Source organism: Stegastes partitus, unplaced genomic scaffold, assembly GCF_000690725.1.
Source record: "Stegastes partitus isolate 25-593 unplaced genomic scaffold, Stegastes_partitus-1.0.2 Scaffold143, whole genome shotgun sequence".
NCBI classification, from domain to species: domain Eukaryota; kingdom Metazoa; phylum Chordata; class Actinopteri; family Pomacentridae; genus Stegastes; species Stegastes partitus.
Window position 1 is genome coordinate 578,345 of NW_007577874.1, and position 18,383 is coordinate 596,727.

Sequence of the window (18,383 nt, forward strand, 5' to 3'; positions counted from 1 at the left end):
GTTAAAATCCTGAGGTGTGGTGACTAAACATGGACTGAAACTGTCATTTTACAAGCTGCAGATGCAACAAAAACCCTGAATCTGACCTCCAGCCATGAATTAGTGTCTCATAAGTTGAACTAAAGAGTTCAAATGTGTGAAATGAACAGAAAGGCGGAACAAAGAAGAAGCTCGTATCGGGTTGAAAGTGTGTCACTGAGTTGACAACCAGCTTCATCAGACTGTTCATTGTGACTGCAGTTGTTGGGTTAAGTGAAGCCAGACAATGAAAAGAGGTCCTGGATATGTTGAACCTGCTTCTTAGTGCACAGCTCAGACCTTGATGTTGAGTTCTGAGGTTTACATGTGATCACACTTGATCTGATGCTACATTTAGATGGTAGATTAGTCAAAAAGTTGTTTTTAAAAGTAGAAACCCTGCAGTGTACTTAGCCATCTACAACTTCCTCTTGTCATATCACACCAGAACACCAGCTATAAAGTTTCCTGTCTGACAATGTGATTGAAATTTCAACCACTGAACTGTAGAACAGGAAATCTGCAGACGATGGTAGATTTTTTTGCTGCTGCTGTTGGACGCTTCGACTTCTTTGTGCTACAAACAAACCAACGAGCAGCTCGTTTGGAAACTTTCTTTTATTACAGAAACACCAAAATGTGTTTCTGACAACATCTGAGAAACAAGCTGCTCAGTCTGTCTTTGCTTTAGGTCAATAATCTTTACTTTAAAAGTTTTTCAGTAGTTTTCAGACCCTGCGGATCACGTTGGACCCTCATCATATTTCAAGAGTTCCTCTCTCTCAGTTTGTGGTTTGTTCTTGGACAGAAATCTACAGAACATGTTGACAGCAGGAATCTAAAGTTCAGTCTTCACCGTTTAGATCTGAAACGTGACACTAATCAGGATGATGATGAGGATGAAGGCTTCTATGTTTCTGCTGATGTTTCTGTGGATCCAGACTGTTTCTGGAGAAGGTGAGTGAACAGCTTTCTGTCACTGAAACATGTTTTCTGTCACATTGTCTTCGATGCAGCAGTTTATTCTGTGTTTACAACACACAGCTCTGATAGCAGTGATTTCACAAACCGGGACTCTCAGGATGTTGTTGTTGTGACAAAAGTTAAAATGTCAAAGCAACAAACTTTAATGTGGTATTCTGGGTTTTTATTTCTCACTGTATTTGTTAGTAAGTACTGGAGCCATTTGTATGTGTGTTCAGGTCATTCCTCGACTGCCACAGTTGGTGGCGTATTGGACAGCAGCACATGGAAAATGTATAAACAGAAGAAGAGGTAATTACTCCTCAGGTGTGCTGCTAACCAGGAGAAGCACACAGTTTTTGACCGTCGTCGTTTAGAGACTAGTCTTTAAGCCCTTTGTTTGGTTTCATGCAAGTTATGGATATAAGTGTGTGTATAGCAAAGGCTGTAGTGGTACAGTGGTAAATAAACACATCTTAAGCACAAGTCCGCAGATGTTTGATTTTCTGCGTGGAGCCGCCGCATGACGACGTATCAGTTACATATGTCGGTACCAGCCCCTCACTGTGGCGTAGGTTTTTTTTTTGTTTGTTGAAATCAAGTATAAAAAAAACTTAAGCCGTTTCTCAGTACTGAATCACGCATCGCAGTTAATGTGCAACTGGAGCAGCAGCGGCTCATCTACTCTGATTTTTTTATATATATTTATATTTGGCTTTGTGCAGTCATTTGATAGTGAAGTGAGAGACAGGAAAGTGGGGAAGAAGAATGGGGGCAGGAAGTGTGGGAAAGCGCCATGAGCGGGATTCGAGCTCATAACCTCCACATCGGGACTGTAGCCCTGTGCATGGGACGCCAGCGCAACCAGGTGAGCTACAGCAGCGCTCCAGCAATGATTATCTTTACCGTGAAAACCATCCATCCATCCATCCGTTATCTAGACACCTTAATCCTCACTCGGGGCTGGAGACTATCACGCTGCTATGTGTCCACTGGATCTGGCAAAATCCCGCTACCCATTCTGGTGAAACGCTCCACGGCGCGTCCTGTTCTGGAGCGTCGCGGGGCGTTTTGAGCGACGAGGCGTAGCATCGCCAACAAGCTACCTGCAGCTCATTTGCATAAAGTAGACTTGACTTCTACTTTATGCAAATGAGACACGGGGAGTGGCGGTCCGACGCATCGCGAAACTTTCGTAAAACAGCTAAACAAGCCGCTGTTGAACGTGTTAGTTGGCCGCTTCTACAGGACTGGTGTCTGGTGAATGGGAGAGCTGCGTCATGTGACCACATAATGGCCCGCTGGTGCACGCCGAGCGACGCGATCCCTCGCGTGGAAAAGCGCCCCAGGGGACACGTGGGACCGCACTCCTCGGGCCGCAGTTTCCTTTACGGCCGCACGTTGAGAGCCTTTGTTTCAAGACAGCGCCACCTACCACAATGAAGGATCAGTGAAATGAGCAATTTAGTTCGAAGGATGATTTCTCTCCAAATATAGGTGTAATTTAAAAGGTTGATCCAAGGACGATTCCACACAAAAACACTTCATTGTGATGCAGGATTATTCTGGCCTCAGCTCTGTCTACTGTACAGCTTGTATGAAGTTATATCATTACACAGATTAAATGTCTTTGTACAGTTCTAGGATGAGGCCTAATTTATCTCTGTTTATATTTGCAAGAATCACTTTTGAATAGAAAAGGACCAGTTTATGTCTCATTCATATCATATTCCATCAGTGGTGAGTATTTAAAGCAATTATGGTGGTTCACGGTGTGGTCATATTTCCTGATAACAGCTCCACACTTGTTGACTGCTGCTGATGTTGTGTTCTTGTTGTGTTTCAATGCAGTGTGTTTGTTTGCTTTACGTTGTGAATAGTTCACCTTCCAGTCACATTAATGATGCTGGTTGTGTGAATCCAGACAGTAGAAAGTAGCTTCCAAAGAAAATCCCATTGAAGACGTGTAGTTGAGTTAATGTGCAGTCAGTGTACTGTGTGACAGGACTGATAATAAGACTGGGATCAGACCAGGCTGGAGACACAATCATTAGGTGTCAGTGTTCCTCACCACAGACTAGATACACAATAGCTGTGTAGCTGTGAGACTCTATTTATGTGAGCTTAAATGTTTTCACTTAACATGTGACTGGTTGAGTTTTGGATGTTAAAGTGTGTTTTGTTGTCAGCAGGTTAGACGTGAAGAAGAGGAGCTCCAGCCACAGATGCCACCTGAGGATGTTGTGAGTGTGGCTCAGTGGATCTGACTGTTGTTGAGGACAGTGAGGCAGCAGCAGCAGCAGAGTGTTTCTGGTGAAGCTGAGCTCACTGCAGGTAACTGTTAGCGACAGAGTCCACTGTGGATCAGAACACTGGAGTTTTAGTTTCTGTTGATTGTGTGCTGAACTTGTGTTGGTCCTGTTGTCTCCTGGGGCCTGTTCTTCAAAGTAGGATTTGGGGTTAGCGAGGTAACTTCAGGTTAAATCCCTGGTTTTCAGTCCTACGACAGCGGTTCACTTCTTACCCGGTACATCACCATGGTAACTTATGCTGAACGGCAGGTTCTGTTGGAGGTTGAGATCACTGGGTAACCCCCCCCCCACTGAAAATCAGTTCTCTCCCGTAAAACTTCAGAAGGAGCAGAATCAGTTTCAGAAGCAGTTCTCAACATAATAGCATCAGCATTTATTGAAGACCCGCTACACATCGAAGCAGATGTGAGGGATCACTGAGGAGTGTGAGGGTTTTTTGGGACCGGCAAAACCCCTTAGTGCACCTTGATGAGGATCTCTATGAGCTCCTGTCTCCCTTCATTTATTTTCCTGTTGGCTACAGGCAATGTCAAAGCTATTTCATATTTTTTTCCATACTAGTCTCACCCCACAACAGTAAACTGACTTTAGCATTGAAGCTTGTATTGGTAGGATACGTTAATAAGCTACACCGCTTTGAATCATGTTTTTATGTTTGTTCTTCATTTGTTCCCATGTCCTCTTCACACCGCTGCAGATGAAAGTAAAAAAAAAAAAAAAAAGTCAGATTTATATTCTTCATCTTATGCAAAGATTGTATTCTGCTCCTCAGCGGTAAAGTGAGCCGCTCTGCAGCCAGACTTGTCCATAGTCATGATTGGTCAGAGGCCGATAACGCCGCCCATTTTATGTGCACACACTCATACTCAGATCAGACAAACCTGGATTGACTTACCGAGTTGATAACTACCGTCGTAGGACCGGTTGTCCTGAGTGCTGTTGTTAGGGTTAGTCAAGCTGGATCTCTGAAAGACATCCTGGATATGTTGATCTCGCTTCATAGTACAGGCCACTGGTGCTGTTGTCGTGTTGTTTTGTGTGCTCAGTAAAGTAGCTGTCTGTCAGACACTGATGTTGTGTTGTGCTTGTCGTGTTCACATCATATAACATCATATTTTCCTCATAAGGACATGTGGGGCTGTTTTCTGTTCACCATTATTCTGTTCAGCTGTTGTTTGGTTCCAGGATTTGGTCTGAGCAGGATTCAGCTTTTATACAAACATCTTCCATCAGCCAGCATGGTTGTCTGTCACTGTGTGAATATTGATCTAGATCCATGTGACACATTATGGATCCACTTTCTCATTCAGATGTGGAACATCTTAAATATATACTTTCCTGCGACACAGTCAGCAGCTCCTCTGCATCTGTTCTCAGTTTAGTCTTCAGTTTGTGATGGTGAGTGGAGGACCTGTGTTAGTGTAAGCTACAGTGATCAGTGTCCTGCAGCAGAAACCATCAACTCTGGAGCCACAGGGGCGTTTAGTGTGGAGCAGCAGCTGTGTTCATTTCTATGGATGTTCCTGGATGGAGCTCTGAGGTCTGTGGTTGTAAATACGTTGAGTCCAAGTGATGGATGGTGAGCAGGAGCTGTGAGTTTGTGATTTGATGCAGGTGTCAGTGAAACTCTGGTGTTCAGTGTCTGTTTAATGAGTAACCAACAGGAACACAAAGTCCTGGTGAACATCAGTCCTGATCTGTTGTGTTTATTAGAGAGGAGGAGCAGCTCTGCTCAGGTGATCCAGGTACAGAGCTCAGGGAGAAAACAATCAAAGCTTTCAGTGAGTTCAAACTCCATTTGACAGTTGACAGAGGAGGAAAACAAGGTGAGTGTTGGTCCATCATTAATATTGTTCTGCTGTCAGAGTCTCTCAGTCAGCTGTTTGTCTGTGGACTGCAACAGAACATCAGGATCTTTTCATTCAGGAGGTGGACTGTTGACTGGTTCTGTTCCACTCTGACTCTGGGTTTTATTTCCTCATCTGAAAGTCTGAACTGTGACTCTTTACAGGTTTGTTTGTCCTGGTTCTTGTGTTGTGAGTCAAACTCAGTGTTGCTGGTTTAACTTTCACACTGAGTGATGAAGATGAGTGATTCGAAGGAACGGGAGGACGGAGCAGAGCCTCCAGCATCCAGCTGTCTGTCTGTGAAGAGTGACCGGCCCAGAAGACATCCTCCAAACTTCAGTAAAGAACCAGAACCTTCAGACACAAAGTAAGAAACTGTTTCTGCTGTAAACCGACCTGAAGCTGATTCACTGAGCTGGAAGACAAAATGCTGCTGCGTCTGTCAGATCAGTTGAACTGCTGTATTACCACTAACACAGCAAAGCTCTGACAGCTTCACACTTCTTCTATCTGTATGTGTGTATTAGACCTGAGCGCTGCAACAGCAGTGATATGTACCAGAAACACACACTTCATTTGCAGAAAGAAGAACATCATTGGATGGTTCATCACATGCAAACCGCCATAAACAGATAAAAGAAAATATCAAAGTTTTATTGCATGAACAAACTCCACGTGAGCTCCTCCCTGGATCATAAACATCCTGGTAGACCTTGATCAGCCTCAGTTCATCAGATTTAATATGTTACACAGAGGACCTGAAGGACAACAGCTGCCATAAATCTGTTATATATTAATATTATTGTCCACTTTGACTGAGCTAGATTATTAATCAGCATCAGTCCTGATCATAAATACCAAATATTCATTCATTTTCAGGATTTTAACCCTGTAAATGACAGTTTGCTTCCATACTGATGTTGCTTTTCATCTGTCCCTTAAAGGGCCATTAAAGGTCCTCATTTGATCTGTCCTTCATGAGAACGTTCGGTTTACTTGTGTTTCACTCTATAATGTGCATTACTTCGTTAATGATCAACAGTATTCTGGAAGTCCTGGAACAGCCACAGGAGTGAGGATCAGTAACGCTGATCTCATCTCATCATGTTGAACCTGTTTTACTGATGTGCTGATGAACTTTAACTCCAAACAAAGCTGAACGTTGCACCTCTACAGCGCTGTGGTATTCTGGTAAAGCTGCAGTATTATACTGCATTATGTTCAGCTCAGTGTGTCTAATAAACTGGACACTGAGTGTAGAGATCCCTGTAAAAGTAGACCAGAATGAAAGGAGGTTGATCTGAACATATTTCTGTGTTTTATTGAAGACTCTACATTAAAATATCCTCACAGAATGTTTCCTCCATCCAGATGTTTAAAGATGCTGCCCTCCTTCATCACATTTTACTTGAATAATTCCTCTTGGATGCTCCACTGCTGCTGCTTTGTGGTTGTTTGGCTGCTGCTCTCACAGCTTCCTGTTCTTCTACATGCACAAGAGCCAGTGTTAGCTCAGAAGGTCTCTACACACATGCAAGAAGCTGCTTAGAAAGCTGGTTCCATGTAAACACAGCAGAGAAACAGGTGATCTCCAGGAGAACTACCTGCTGACAACATGTTTCTCTGATCCACTAACCAGGTTCTAGTGATCAGTTCTCCTGATGACATGACAGTTAGAAATGAGCCGACTGGAACTTGACTCACTGAGTGTTGCTGGTTTTCCTCTCAGACTGACTGAAGTCCACAAGATGAATGTTTGTGAGGAGGAGGAGGAGGAGTTTCCATCCTCCAGCCGTCTGTCTATGAAGAGTGACGGGTCCAAAGTAGATCCTCCATATTTTAGTAATGAACCAGAGCCTTCAGACACAAAGTAAGAAAACTACCTCTAACTTATTCATACGACTCCTTTTTATCTACATCTGTCAGTTATATTCTCTATCCCTGATGGTTGATTTTCGTTGGTGTATTAAAATGAACTCTTAAAAGGTTTTTTTGACACAAATAGAAAACATTTGTCCTGTTTTCCTCTCAGCATCTCTGACAGTAGAAAAGCTGTGATCTGATCAAGGAGGACGACTGCAAACATTCACCATCTCATCTGCAGTTTGTGTATTTAAAACTATGATCAGAGGATTGATCAGTGATTGATGAGAAAACAAATGTTTTTCAGGAGACAGAGAGCAGCATCCAGCCGTCTGTCTATGAAGAGTGACGGGTCCAAAGAAGATCCTCCATATTTCAGTGAAGAACCAGAACCTTCAGACACAAAGTAAGAAACTGTTTCTGCTGTAAACTGACCTGATGGAAGATGATGGTTTTAGGATGAAGGAAGTTCTATATATGGTTTTTAGCTATATATTATTAATATTTTCACAGAGTGAAAGAATGTTCTTCAGATGTGTAGCTGATGTTGTGGTTTGTCTTCATCGGTTCGTTGTTCTAATGATTCAGATGTTTGAAAGCTGAACGCTGTGTGTCTGAGGCTGCTGCTCTCACACAGTTTTTATTTCTACTCTGAGTTCAAAACTGAGCTGAGCTGAGCTGAGCTGAGCTGAGCTGAGCTGCCCAATGTGACGGTAAAACAGTGAAGAACAGGATCAGCTGTCTGTGAGGGAAGGCTGTTACTGTGAAGTTACTGCTCAAAGTGTTGAGTTTGTATTAACAGCAACCTGCAGGCAGATCAGACTTTAATCAGACGGCTGACAGGAAAAGAATTCACTGGAGTTGATAATAAAAGGAAGCAGCATTTTTATTCCAGGCTGAATTCAGACAGAACAGCAGCCTCACTTCGACTGTTCTCTGTGACCATCTGAGCTTCTGCACTGTCGTCAAATCTGGATGTTTTTCTCCAAATGANCCCCCCGCGACCCTAATGAGGATTAAGCGGTGTATAGATAATGGATGGATGGATGCTGACTGTGTTGGAATGTATTATTTTATAAAGGCACTGCTAGCTTAGCATTGACACTGACACCATTTAATGTGTATTAATGGTTGAGTTGTGCTGAGAGAAGGATTCAAGCATCAGTCCCAGGTCCTGAAGGACTGAACACATGGAGGTTATGCCAGGTCAGATAGAAGGAATGCAGCTTCTCTCTCTCTCTCTCTCTCTCTCTCTCACTCACTCACTCACTCACTCACTCACTCACTCACACTACGTTCAGATAATGCTACCTAGCAGTACTACTGGGGTGACTGTGGTTTTCTGAACCAATGATGGATCCTTGATCCAATACATAATTACATTGTAGAGTAAACAACGTTAAAGGAGAGAAGTTGTTTGTCTTCTATCTCAAAAAACGAAGACGCCTCAACAGTTGCATCAACAGTCTCCTCATGTGGAAGGACAAGCGACAAACGATCAGTGAGACGTCAGTCTGAAGGAGGATGTTGAACAAAGACTGTCAGTAAATTACGGCATTAATTTGACTGATCCACACTGGAGGTGTTCAGTGAAGTAGCTCAGAGTCACATCACTGTATTTTTAAACATCTAGAATCTTTAACACTGATTAGAAAACGGTTATTATTCTGCTGGTATTTATTACAGACTATATTCAGTCAATAACATTGAGTTCACTTTGATTTGGTCTAAAACTAAAGTGATTTCCTGCATCATGGGACAGAATTAGACCTAAACACACTTCAACACAAGATCAGGTTTAAATATATGAGGTTTAATAGTTTTAATGTGCAGCTGTCAGTTATCAATAATCAGCTGCATCGATCAGGAAAATAAATATATTAATACACGTTTAGCAGTTTTCATTGCTGTCTGGCATCATTTGCAGCAGCAGAGCTTTTTATAATCATAAATGTTTATGTTCCTCATTGTTCTGTATTAAAACATGTCGACTGAAGCAGCTGCAGACGATGGTTTCATTTTGTGCAGAAAAAAACATCACATGACCTGAACTTCATGGAACAAAGTTGGAGTTATATGGCTGCTTCTTTCCTGATAACGCAGCACTCAGGTGTTTTCCTTCTCTCTGTAGGACAGCCTCCTTGTCTGAAGATACAAACCTGATTGGATGAAATCTTTAGAATAGACGTCACATTTACAGATTCTCTCCTTGACATCAGGAGTCTAAAGTTCAGTCTTTTACCTTCAAGATCTGCTGTGAAACGTGAAACAATCAGGATGATGATGATGAAGGTTTCAGTGTTTCTGCTGGTGGTTCTGACTGTTTCCAGAGGAGGTGAGTGGAAACTTTCTCTCCACATTAACATGTTTTAGTTTCACCGTATTTTCGATCCAGCAGTTTATCATGTTTATCAAGTTGAGCTCTGCATGAGTTGGTCTAATAAATGTGGAAAGAGATCAGGAGGAAAAGACTGAGCTGGTTTATGATCAGATCAGATCCACATGTCATTACAGTCCAGGTCAGCTGTTCCTTCCTTGGAAAGTAGCTCAGAGTCAACAGTCAAGTTGGACAGATTCAACCTTCAGTCTTTAAACTCTCAGGAACAAAGTGATGAATTCAAATGTTCTCTATGAATATATGAGTGTGGACACAGTGTGCAGTAGTTTCAGTGACAACAGAGCAGCATATTAAAGACTATGCAGGTGATCTGTGATCACTGTTCAGGAACTCTGCTGTAAATCAGCATCTCATCAGTTTGTACATAAAGCAGGAGACCAAACCTCTCAGAATACATCAATACAGAGAAAACACGGATTAAAAGGCAAATAAAAGAGACAGAAATACAGAAGAGCAACTTTTATATGATGATGTTATGGTTGATTCTGTTGGTCAGACTTCAGGGGATCAGATTAATCATGAACTAGTTTATCAGCAGCAGGGTTGGAGGAGGAGTTTGTTGCACATTTAGTTTCCTTGGTGTCCAAACATGGTCACCTCCCTCAGTGGATGAACGCTGAAGCGCACCACTTCTGGTCTGAAAAGCTGATTCCACCAGAAATACTTTAGTGGTTTTTTCAAGAAGTACTCCACACAAAGTACTACTTGATGTCCAAGTACTTTAGTTTTGAAGGTTTATTCAACTCAAACAGTACTTTCTAACAAGTTATGGATTTAAAAGTTTATTTGAAAAAGTTGCATTTGGACAAATTGTGTACTTTGTGTACTTGATATCATTATCAGGTAAAATAACAACAGTATCAAATGCTGCAGCCTTTGTAGTCTCCAACTGGAAGGCTCAAAAGGCTGATGGAGGCATTATACAGTCATGGAAAAAATTATTAGACCACCCTTGTTTTCTTCATTTTAATGCCTGGTGTAACTGAAGGTACATTTGTTTGGATGAATGTAATGATAACAACAGAAACAGCTCAATAGAGTTTAATTTAAGAGCTGGTATTGTTATTATTGTTATTTTTATTATTATGTATATTTTTAGTGCTGCTGTGTTCTTCTGTTCTTTTTTAAAATTTTGCTGCTGTGACAATGCAAATTTCCCTGGTGTGGAGAGAAACAATGGATTATTATCCAATCTAACCATTTTCTATGGTTTTCTTGATAATAACCAAAATCTACCAAAATCTGCCAAAAACAGTGCTTTTAGGCATTCTGTGTTTTCTTTTCTGTCTGTTTTAGTCACATGATACACACAGGAGTTAGTTCTTGATTGTGTAACTGTTGGTTTTGTTGACTGCAGCCATGCGTCTTGGTATCTCTCCACCAGCTTCTGACATTGTTCTGCTGTCACAGCAGCCCATTCCTGTGGCACAAATTCAAACTAATTTGCATTGTTTCAGGGCCTGTGGTTCTCCATTTTGCATTTGATGATTTTTCCACAGATTTTCAACTGGATGTAGATCTGGTGATTGAGTGACCAAGGCATGGTTCCAGTGCTCTGGTTCTCCATCCAGGCTTTAACATTGTCTTATTGGAAAGTCCAGTCACTGGAGGCAGGAAAGAGTTTTCCAGCTGATGTAGAGCAGCTCTGTACATGACCTGGTTCATTCGCCCTTCACACAGTTGCATTTGCCCTGTTCCACTCAAACTGAAACAAGCCCAGATGGTCACTGATCCACCCCCATTTTTTACTGTAGAGGCAGGACAGTCTGGTCTGTAGGCTTCTCCAGGCTTCCTCCTAGCCAGTAAGTTGGCTGGAGTGGGCATCAGCTGAACATTGAATTCATCACTGACGAGAACCTTAGCTCAATCATCAACGGTCCAATCCTTGTAATCCCCAGCAAAGAGTAACCTCCTCTGCCTTTGGTTGATGAAGGACTTCTTCTGTGCCCTGTGTGACTTCAGACCAGCTTCAAGAAGTCGATTTCCAACTGTCCTTGCTTAATAAGTCACATTTCTCCACAGTGCCCACTCATTGTTAAGGTCCCTGGACGTCTGACGACGATTCCTGACACAGAACTAATGAGTGCACGGTCATCTCGTGGGTAGAAAGGCATTTCCTGCCATGACCAGCTGGCAATGTGTTAGTACCGTGTTGGGGTTGTTGTTTCTTGGTGTAATGAACAGCTGTCGTGGAGATCTTCAGTTTTTTCGCTACCTGTCTCTCACTCATGCCAATTTCCAGCAGTGCCAAGATGGCAACCTTTGTAGCTTCACATAATTCTTTTGTTTTTGGCATTATGTGACAGCTGACAACTTCTGAGTTGTGCTACAGCTTGAATGTAAACAGGAAACCACTCTAGGCCTTTGCATGTGCAGTGCTGCTCATGACATGAAATGGCCTTTTATATACCCTGGGAATACAATTAAATTTAGCATGTCAAATAGGACATAAAGTATTATGTAATCAGCTGCATTTTTTGTCGTGTTCATTGTATTCTTCAGGTAATATACCTTCAGTGGTACCAGGCATTAAAATGAACAAGAAATTGAAGAAAACAAGGGTGGTCTAATCATTTTTTCCATGACTGTATATATATATATATATTTATTTATATATTTGGGATATTATCGTCTCTTTACAGCTTCAGCTGCCACAAATATTTATGAATCTAAACTTCTTGAAGTTTCAGGAATCAGAAACTGGAGACTGAAGGACCTGAACTCATGAAAACTCATTTTTGCAGATTTGTTGGTTCTGTTTTCTGATTATTTCTCAGTAACTGAAGGGACAAAAGCTGCTCAACAACTAAATTTAAGTGTGTTTCTGATTTATTATTTACGATATTTTATTATTTATGATATTTACCGATAGATGCCAGGACTTCCCTTCTTTCCAAACCAGTCGTGCTGCGTTTCCCAAAAACTGGTTGGAATGAACTTCATGGCCCAGTCCACTATGAGCAGCATGTGCANGAATGCTCCACGTCTGACCGTCTTCAGTTGGACTCATTTCTTTTAAAGTGGTGAATATTGATTGAGCTGACCATGTGTAAAATCTGGACTCACATATAGCTGCTCTGGTAGAATAACACTAACCAGTTATATGATGGTGGAGGTTTGTTAGAACATGTCAATGTTTCTGTCTTCCCTGATGTTTCACCAAACATAAAACCTTTATTTTTCACCGGAAGAGGCTGAATTGTTTTCCTCTGATTGGCACCAACAGGAGTTTTAAAATGTAGAGTTTGGTGCCCATCAGAGGCACTTCATGAGGAGATGTAGTAAAATTAAAGCTGCAAGCAGCGGTGGTCAGGTCTTTGTCGTATGATTGTCGGCCTTCACACACGTTAGGGTTTGGCAGAACCGCGGTCGGGCTGGACTCTGATCCAGCATGTCGAGTTTAGGGCAGATCGGAGCACATACGGCCTAGTTATACGCCACTTCCTGTTTCATGGCGAGTTGAGGTGGCATGCGTGTTGGGCCGTTGTGGCACACGGTCTGAGTGGAACTCGGAGCACGCATTTAAAGTGTCTGGCAGATCAGAGCTCGTCCAGCACAAACTACAGGACGTGGTGATTAAAAGTACTAAAAACTCTCCTCAAAAGGCTGACGGCGTCAAAATGGCGGCTGCTTCAAACGCTGTGAAAAAGTAGGTTTTAGATGGTTGTGTTTGAAGCTGATCCGTAAATGAAGAGTTGTTCTATTTTATTCTACTGATTGTTCCATTCAACAGTTTGTTCTTCCGTTTCTTCCTTTGGCTGATGGAGGAAACATGCAGATCTGCTGGAACACAAGAAGAACTGCAGAGGTTCTTCATGTGGAAGCATTTTACAGTTTTCAGTGAAGCAGTGAAGTTCTGATCACATGAGGAGCCTCTGAAATCAGTCTGATTTCATCAGACAAACAGCTTCTACCAGATGATTTCACTGCTCTTCAGAGTTTAACTGAAGATCTGGATCATGAACCAACAACACTTCTGAGCTCTGACAGAAATGATGAACTATTGCTGTCACTGTTATGGATTTTTAATTTGAATTCTGAGTTTATATTTCAAATTATTTTTCTTTTTTATTTGATCCCACTGTATTTATTCTTTTTTTTGAGTGTAAGATTTCAACATGACTCTAGCTGACAGTGATGAGACGATGGTGATGCTGTAGCAGTGGTTTGGTTCCAGAGAATCATCCTGAGATCAGTGAAGTGATTCAGTCTCTTGTCCAACAGTTTCTATCTAAAGCTTGTTAACTTGGACATGAGGCTCCGTAAAGTGCTGATCAGACAAAAACTGACGCTGCAAAGTGTGTGGAACTGAGTCATGGAGCATTTTACTGATTCTGAACTCAGCTTTTCATTTCAAAGAGGGAAGTCGTGTTCCAGAGTCCACATTTGACATCTTTCCTGATGTTCAGTTCCTCAGAGTGAAACTCTGCTGTTTTGTGTCTTGTTGATGCAGAGAAGAGTCGTATGAGAAAATGCTCAGAGGTGTGAATATATCAGAGCACAACGCTAGAAGTCCGACTGTTTCCAGAGATCTGAGACACACAGAGATCACAGTTGTGTTTTTAATGCTACAAACCCTGAGCACATGTTTGTGTGACGTTCTGCTGGAAATAATTCAACCTCCTTGCTTTGTTCTTGGTGTTTGTGCTGAACATGTTGTTGAGAAGCTGATGACAGAATGTTGAGAAGAAAAGTTCCCACAGTGGTCTGTCATCACAGCAGAGTATTTACTGATGATCATATTGATGATGTTCAGGTGTGATGCTGTGCAGTGATCAGTCTGATTTGTGCAGCGTTTGGCAGCAGACTGTAGATGTTGAGTGATGGAGGTGAAGCTGGCAGCAGAAGGTCCACAGCAGAGACATCATCATCTTTCAGCTGTACCTGTTGACTGAGCTCCACTCAGTCACAATATCCTGAGTCACAGTAGAAACAGGACACAACGTTTTCTTCTCAGCAGGAAACATAAAGAGTCTCTCATAATAACATGTTTTATCTTTTATGTCATGACAGACTTTCTTACTGTGGACTCTCAGAGAGTCACTGTGAAGTCGTGGCCTCAGCTCTGAAGTCCAACCCCTCCCATCTGACACAACTGGACCTGAGCAGGAACTACGACCTGAAGGATTCAGGAGTGAAACGTCTTTGTGATGGACTGAAGAGTCCAAACTGTAAACTGGAGATTCTCAGGTCAGTTCACTGGCTGTTGGTGGAATTTATTCAGTTCAGATACTTACCTGAAGTTTGATAAATTTTGAGGATTTTCCTGAAAACAGTCTGAAGATGTTTGAATTCCTTGAAGCGTCTGTGAATAAACGCCCTGATCAGCTGACTGCAGTGTTCCCAGATGGAGGACTGAATCCACAGTCCTGCTGTGTGTCTGAATGTGAAGCTGATGTAAAGTGATGTGAGGCTTCAGCAGTCTGAGTTCCTCACATCCAGTCAGGATGTTGGTGTTTCCACAGTGTTGGTGCTGAGCTGCAGTGGAGCCTCAGGAAGTCAAAGAGGGACTTTAGTTTTCAACAGTCTGTAACTTTGGTGGACGCTCACTTGATGTGTGTCAGTCAGAAGCTGAAGCTGGATGTTAGTGTGAGCTGAGCTCATCAACTGATTCCTTCCAGTGGAGTTGTGTGAGGAAGAGAGCAGTAGACAGTCAGTGTGGACAGCAGGAAGCAGAATCCCTCTGTAACGTACACATGGCATGAGGCTGCTGTCTGATGACACACTGGAGATTTTAATGACACAAAGCTACCAAGCTGATAAACAACAGAAGAAGGTGATGGAATGAATGAAAGATGAAAAGTTTGTAGTCCAACATGTGAAATGTGATGTTGGTCCTGTGATGAGAGAGTGGACTGAGGTCAGCAGCATGTTGTTGATGTGTGTGGACATGAACAGCTGGATGGATGTTGTGCTGACATCTGGATGATGTGTGTAGAAGCTGACATGATGATGATCCACAATAACAGAAGGACAAAGTCACTCTGCTGGTTGGAGAGAAAAGCTCATTGATGAGGACAAAGTCATGTTGATCTGCACATTCAGAATCTGAACACATCTGATGGATCATCACTGATTTTGTCTCCATCTTTAATTCTTTATTCAGATTGGAGGGCTGCAGGTTGTCAGAGATCAGCTGTGATTCTCTGGTCTCAGCTCTGAAGTCCAACCCCTCCCATCTGGAACATCTGGACCTGACTAACAACAACCTGCAGGATTCAGGAGTGAAGCATCTGTGTGGTTTTCTGGAGAGTCCAGACTGCATCCTGCAGACTCTGAGGTCAGACATCATGTTTTCTTTGTGTGCTGAGTCAGTCCAAAACAACAAAGATTCACTTGATGTGACGGAAAGCAGAAAGTGTTGACAGTGGACCAACTGGAACCAGTTTGCTGTTTTACTGGATAAATGACTCCAACCATGATGGAAGTTAGGGCTGGGCAATATGGCAAAAATATCATATCACAATTTTTTTTTCAAAATCACAATTTCAATTTTATCACAATCTTACATGTATTTTTGAGACTAATTTCCAAATTTGTGGTGAGTGCAACCAAACCATTTCTGTATGTAAAACAGTCCTAGAAGAAAAACAAAACAGACAATTTAGCTGGTACCGCGGGTCAACTACTTTGAGCAGGCATTTGAACCCCTCGTTTTCTACTGTCTTGAACGGAACCATATCTTTTGCAAGATAAAAGGTAACTGCTTCTGGTACCTCTTTCCACTGCTTGCTTGTCTTCTCATACAGAGTGCCTTTATCAAATGCCTGTGTTAACGTTGTCTGCTTGGGTCCAGCTGCTGCCTCTGGCTGCGGTGCTGCCGTCGGTCCCGTATGGCTCTCAGCATACTGTTGAGGGTGCTTTCTCGTCAAGTGATTGAACAAGTTCATCTTGTTGCCATTCGATGTGCGAATCGTCTCTGTGCAAACTTTGCAAATTACCTTTGTTTGCGCTTTGTCATTTGGGGAAAAGCCAAAACACTTCCATATAATGGAAGTGGAATTTTTTTTAGCGACCAACTCCTCTGTTTGGCTTTCAGCCATGGCTCACCATGTGGCTACATACACAAACAAGGAGGCAGGTAAGACATTCAAATCAATCGAATCAAGTTTATTGTCATTTAGCTGTACATACACAGTAGTACAAACGAGATAAGAGAGCGTTTCTTCAGGATCCAATAACTAAAAGCAATTAAATAAAGAAGTGTTTGCATGTCTGGATCAGCAGTTCAGCATTCTGACAGCTTGTGGAATGAGGCTGTTGATCATTCTGGAGCTTCATTCCTTCAGTGCTCTGGAAACGTTTTCCTGATGACAGCAGTTCAAACAGTTTATGGGGAGGGTGTGAGGAGTCCTGACAATGTTCAGTGTCCTGCTCCTGCAGCGGCTCTGGAAAGATTCAGAGCCAGCTGCCTGTCCGTCCGCCAGGAACGATGTCCCTCCAGCTGTATGTCCGTCTGGGATGTTGTCATGGAGCCATGTTTCTGTTAAAGCAAACACACAGCAGTCCCTCCACTCTCTGAGGGTTTCTCTCAGCAAACGTAGCTCGTCCAGCTTGTTGTGGAGGGAGCGGACATTGGAGAGTAGGAGGACGGTCCTGCTGGTCTGGAGGGGTTAGCCTTTAGCCTATCATGGATCCCGGCTCTCTTCCTCCTCCTTTGTTTACGTTCGTACCGCTTCCTTCTCTCTTGGGTAGCTGCCGGCATAGACTCCGATTGGACTCCGTGTTGGTGTTGTGTGTCCACATAACAAGCGAGCGCCACAATTTTAGCAACGTTCATTGCCGGGATGTTCAGCAAAGTCTCTCGACTGTAAGTTTTGCAGAATGAATGTCTGGGAGAGACAAGACACTCAAAACCTTCACTCTTGCTGTCTTCTGAAGGAGCCACTGTGTCCATGTGCGCAGCCATCTCTATTGTGTCAAATTGTGTCACTGCCCGTAATTCACTATGATTGGTCGGTCAGGTTGACAATGTAATACGTCTGGTGCGTCGGTGCATCAGCATAGAACTGCAATTTATAGAATGTGACCCAAACAATCCATACGATCTCCTCACTTTGGCAGATCGTCTACATGTTCTAATCCTTCATGATCTAATATCGTCATATGCTCACCCCTAATGGAAGTGTTTCTCATGTTGTGTCCGTGGACTCATCAAACAGTGGACTGATTGTTGGAGCTGTAACTGAAGATGCTCTCAGCCTGTGAGACACAAACTAATATTCAGCATCTGCTGCTTCAACACTTGGATGAAGCCATGTGATGTTTGACAAAGTGAAATGTTCACATCCAAGATGCAGCCGTTTGATGCTGCTGCTAATGAAATGTGAAGCTGATCCATCACTTGTTCAATGAACAGAAAATCCAGCAGCAGATGTTGAGACACTTGATGAATAGTTGAAATCATTGATCAGGGAGCAACGGGAACATGTTCTGCTGGACTTTCTGCTGATTGTCTTCTTTTCTCTGCTTTGTGTCATTTCAAGTGAAGATGTTTGTGTTTGAGAAAACAGTGTGAAGACGTCACCTGGTCCTCTGAACGCTGTGATGGACACGTTCCTCCATCAGTGACACATGATCAGTAATGAAAGCATCTGAATGTAGAGTCCTGATTGAAATATGTTCATGTTGTGAAACCATGGAGACGTTTCAGAGTGTGGAGCCTCATTTTGTCCACGTTTCCTGATTGTGTGTTTGTGTGACTCTGAGCAGAAAGTGAAATAAATGTCAGTGTTTTTGCTTGTGTTTGTTGCGAACAGATGATGAAACTGTGAATGATTTCAAGCAGAAACTTTGTCTCCTCAACTCACATCTTTTATTCTTTATTCAGACTGATGGACTGCAGTTTGTCAGAGATCAGCTGTGATTCTCTGGGCTCAGCTCTGAAGTCCAACCCCTCCCATCTGAAACATCTGGACCTGGGCTGGAACAAAGACCTGCAGGATTCAGGAGTGAAGCATCTGTGTGGTTTTCTGGAGAGTC

At 42.6% G+C, this 18,383-nt stretch overlaps 1 protein-coding gene and 1 long non-coding RNA gene across 3 annotated transcripts; one reads left to right on the forward strand and one right to left on the reverse strand.

Moving 5' to 3' along the window:
* Positions 1 to 4,358: 4,358 nt before the first annotated feature.
* On the forward strand, positions 4,359 to 18,146 carry LOC103355330 (ribonuclease inhibitor-like). 2 transcript variants are annotated; one of them, XM_008279081.1, is made up of 5 exons: positions 4,359 to 5,507; positions 14,415 to 14,591; positions 15,508 to 15,681; positions 15,713 to 15,834; positions 17,528 to 18,146. In XM_008279081.1, exons 1-4 carry the CDS (start codon positions 5,374 to 5,376, stop codon positions 15,744 to 15,746), a joined length of 519 nt encoding a protein of 172 aa, XP_008277303.1. In that variant the 5' UTR covers positions 4,359 to 5,373; the 3' UTR covers positions 15,747 to 15,834; positions 17,528 to 18,146. The 2 variants fall into 2 exon arrangements, with proteins under 2 accessions (XP_008277303.1, XP_008277302.1); XM_008279080.1 differs by having other exon boundaries at positions 15,713 to 15,829.
* On the reverse strand, positions 11,659 to 18,383 carry LOC103355329 (uncharacterized). Its single transcript, XR_520084.1, has 3 exons — positions 18,338 to 18,383; positions 14,417 to 14,520; positions 11,659 to 11,669 (listed from the first exon to the last, which is right to left on the reverse strand). It is a non-coding gene; the product is annotated as an uncharacterized LOC103355329 (long non-coding RNA).